The sequence below is a fragment of the Echinops telfairi genome, unplaced genomic scaffold (genome assembly GCF_000313985.2).
Source record: "Echinops telfairi isolate 266 unplaced genomic scaffold, ASM31398v2 ScPeMD7_7417;HRSCAF=8455, whole genome shotgun sequence".
Taxonomy (NCBI): Eukaryota; Metazoa; Chordata; class Mammalia; order Afrosoricida; family Tenrecidae; genus Echinops; species Echinops telfairi.
The window spans coordinates 6,075,389-6,079,135 of record NW_022111317.1 but is presented as its reverse complement, the minus strand read 5'-3'; the positions used below and the strand labels follow the sequence as shown (position 1 = coordinate 6,079,135).

Here is a 3,747-nt window from a genome sequence, read left to right as displayed (position 1 = left end):
ATAGGAGTCAGAGTCGATGCAGTGGCAGTGGGCTGAGTGCTTTCCCAGATCTTGGGGTGGCAATTTGCATCTTCTGGTTGCTAACTTGGTGGCCCAGTGGTCAAACCTTTGGCCACTAACTGAAAGGGGGGAGGTTCCAACCCACCAGCCACTCAGAGGGAGGAAGTCGAGGCCACTGCTTCCACAGCAGCCTGATAGGCCATCGGAAAACCCTCCGGGCAGTTCTGTTCTGCCCCCAAGGTGGCTGTGCCCTGAACCGACTGCACGGGTGGGTTTCAGGGCCGACGTGGCATTTTCACAGGTCTCTGGATGACAAACGGGTGGCCCTTGGCTGCTCATCAAAAGGTTGGTGGCAACCCACCCCGCAGTGCCACGGAGAAAAGGCCTGCCGGTCGCCTTCCATAGAGATTACAGCCAACAACACAAACGGTGCTGACGGATTCCATGCTCCGTGGTGCACAAGGTCTCTGTGTGTGGAAGCAAGTAGATGGCAGCAGGGGGTGGGGGGGTGTTTCTGGTGTCTTCGCGGCTCAGCTAGGACTCAAACACGGGTGCAAACCGCATAGACAGTGTGTGTGTGTGTGTGTGTGTGTGTGTGTGTGTGTGTATGCGCGCGCGCAATAAGCCCCCCGCGCACACAGGCGCCAGCACCCCAAGCCCCGAGATGCACCTGCGCGGGGAAGACAGCGTGGCTGCAGGCTCCTCTGCGCGGGCTTCCCACCCGCAGGGGCAAGGATCGAAATGGCATAGTAAGTGGTGTGCGTGCGCGCGCGCGGTGGGTGGGCGCTGCCGAGGCTCCACGCGTGTGCCCCGGGAGGGCATGGTCGGGCAGACGGCGCACGGGGGCAACCCCCGCCGCCGCGTCCCCTCTCCAGGGTCAGCGCTCACTGGGCTCTGCCCAGGACCGCCCCTCCACCCTCAAAACTGCGGAGGGCGCCCCACCAGCTTCTCCAGACAGTGGGGTGTAGGGCGCGGGCCGGGTCAGGGGGGCGGTGGCGGCTGGGGCAGGAGGCGCGGGGCGGTGGTCCCGGGCGGGCGGTTACCGAGGTTGACCGTCAGCTTCATCTGGCCGCCGTCCAGCTCGAGGCGCAGGGTGTCGGCGGACTCCCGGGAGGTGGTGGCCATCATGAGGCCGTAGGCCCGCTGGGACATGAAGCGCAGGGACACGTCCTCCGCCTCCGTGTGCATGGCGCTGGGCAGCATGATCTTCATGTACATGGAGCCGTCGTAGCTCAGGACCGTGGCCTCTGTCCCGGGGGTGGCGAGCAGAGGCCAGCGGCGGGAGAGAGAAGACCCGGTGAGCATTAGGGGGCGAGCGTGGGGAAGGGGCGGGAAAAGGGGTCACCCTGCGAAGGGGGCCCCCAGAGACTGGCCGCGGGGAGCCTCACCTCGCTCGCAGACGCGCCCCAGGAAGCCGGTCCCGACGCAGTCGCAGATGAAGCGGTTCCACCCCTCGCGGCAGGCGCCCCCGTTGCGGCAGGGGCCCGAGGCGCACTGCTTCAGGGTCTCCCGGGAGCAGAAGGGGACCACGCCCGCCGCGCCCTGCGCCTCGGCCAGGCCCCGGAGGTCCCGACTGCGGCCATCGATGAAGAGGTCGCGCACGCAGCCCACGTAGCCAGCCCGCAGCGCCGCCGTCCACACCTCCGGGGGCAGGGGCAGGTCCACTCGCCCGCCCTCTGGGAGCCCACCCAGGTACAGCTCGCTGTCCAGGTCCAGGATCTCGCTCTCTCCGCTGGCCAAGAAGGGCGTGCTGCGGCTGTTCACCGAGATGGAGCCTGCGGGGCAGGGAGAGGGGCCTCAGGGGCCATGCCACTGGGCCACACCACGGCCCCCACCTGGAGTTCAGCCCCGGACTGGTCTTGACCAAGACCCCCAAGTCCAGGAACTGGAGCGGCTGCCCTGCCCAGCCCAGCAGCAGGGGCTGTGGGCCTCTGTGCAGACCCATCCTCCCGTGTGTTCTGGACACACCCGAGGGGCTCTTCCCCTAATCCAGGAGCCCCGGTGGTAACCTGTTGGGCTGCTAACCCAAGGTGAGCAGTTCAAAACCACCTGCCTCTCTGCCAGAAACAGGCAGGGGGGGAGCAGGGGGGGTTTCCGCTCCCCTGGAGAGTTACAGTCTTGGAGACGCAAGGGCAGTGCTACCCCAAAGGCTATAAGACCACTCTAAGTCGGAGGGGACTCCATGGCAGTGCATGTGCTTTCAGTGTGGTTTTCCCCTGGCCTGTCCTTCGGACCAGGAATCAAAGGAGTGGCCTCACGAGGAAGAAGGGTGACTCTCCCAAGGTGCTGTCCCACCGACATCCCACTGTGGGGCAGGCTTGGAAACGGCCACCTGTGGCCCTCCACGGGCACGCACTCGCCCGTGTGTGACCGAGTGCCACTGCGTTCTGTTCTTTCCAGAAACATCACCAAGCCTTCCTTCTGAGGTCCCCCCAGGGCGGACTTGACCCTCCCACCTCTTGGTTAGAGAGGTAGGGCCCTCCTCACCGGCCAGGGTCCTCCCCTGGTCCTTGAAGACCCCGTCTTGGAATGGGAGACGGCGGGGCTTAGAGAGCTGGGCTGTCTGGTCAAAGTGCCCCACGGGGACGGAGCCGCGTCCAAGTCCTGCCCCCCACCCCACCCTCCCATCCTCAGGCTCTCAGGGCTGGTGGACAAGGTGGGTGGGCAGGCCAGTGCCGGGTGGGCAAGAGGTCACCGGGAGGAAGAGGTGGGACCAGGAGCTCTGGAGCGGGAAATGTTTTGTTTTGGGAAGGAGGGTCTGCTGGAGGCAGTTGGGTGTTTCAAAGTCCTGGCTGAGATTCTAAGACCCAGAAACCTGTACACTAGACACCATTAACAAGTCTGTCCATCTTTTGTAGCCCACACATGTATTCTTCTCCCCTTCGCCTTTTCTGTGGACTGAGACAGGCCAGGGGAGAGCACAGTCAATACTGTGCTTGAACTGACAGGAGCCTCAAGTTGAGGAGGGTGTGTGTGTGACAGTAGGAGGCCAGGGGTGATGAGTGATGGGCGGGATGAGGGTCTCATCTACAACATGGCTTCTATGTCGGGGTGCTCTCCTCTTTCCCGTGTGAGAGCATTTGTCTCCTATGCCAGAAAAACGTGGCTGGAGGCCACCCAGAGCAGATGTGGCAGTACATCGTCCGGGGAGCTGCCAGAAATTCACTCTGGATTGAGGGCGTGAAACGAGGGATCTCATTGCCGGCGTCACACGGACCTTGGCTGAAAGCAGAGAACACCAGGAAGATGTTTGCCCGGGTCTTAAGGACCATACAAAGGCCTGCAGCCGCTTGGGCCATGCCAGACTATGGGGCACCTCGCAAAAGACAGAAACTCCAGAACACGTTGACGTGGTCAGGTGGAGCCATTACATAGACCCAGAGGCAGGGGGTTGAACGGAACCTGGAGCTCCCGCCTGGTTTAAAATCAGGGAAAGGGTATGTCAGGGCCGGATCCTCTCACCACCCGGATTTCAGTCTGTGCGCTGAACAGAGAGTCTGAGAAACTGTTCTGCACAGAGAAGAAGGCGGCAGCGGCGGCGGGATGGGAGGGAGGGGGGACTCCTGCACCACCTGCACGATGCAGGTGACACAACCTTGCCGGCTGGAGGCAAACAGGACCCGCGGCACTTGGGGACAAAGATCCAAGCGGCAGCCTTCTGCGTGGATGACAGCTCCACACAGAGAAAACCGAACCCTCACCTCCGGGCCGGCCAAGGACACCGTGGTCAGTGGAGCCGACAAGAAG

General features: G+C 63.3%; 1 protein-coding gene across 1 annotated transcript in view; it reads right to left on the bottom strand.

Annotated features, from left to right (window-relative positions):
* The window catches only part of NRXN2 (neurexin 2), a 99,519-nt gene that overhangs the window by 38,201 nt on the left and 57,571 nt on the right, over window positions 1-3,747 (bottom strand). The window contains exons 9-10 of the mRNA XM_045297180.1: window positions 1,389-1,775; window positions 1,044-1,247 (exon numbers count right to left, since the gene is read on the bottom strand). Coding sequence (XP_045153115.1) covers window positions 1,044-1,247; window positions 1,389-1,775 — 591 coding nt within the window. The remainder of the gene's footprint in view (window positions 1-1,043; window positions 1,248-1,388; window positions 1,776-3,747) is intronic.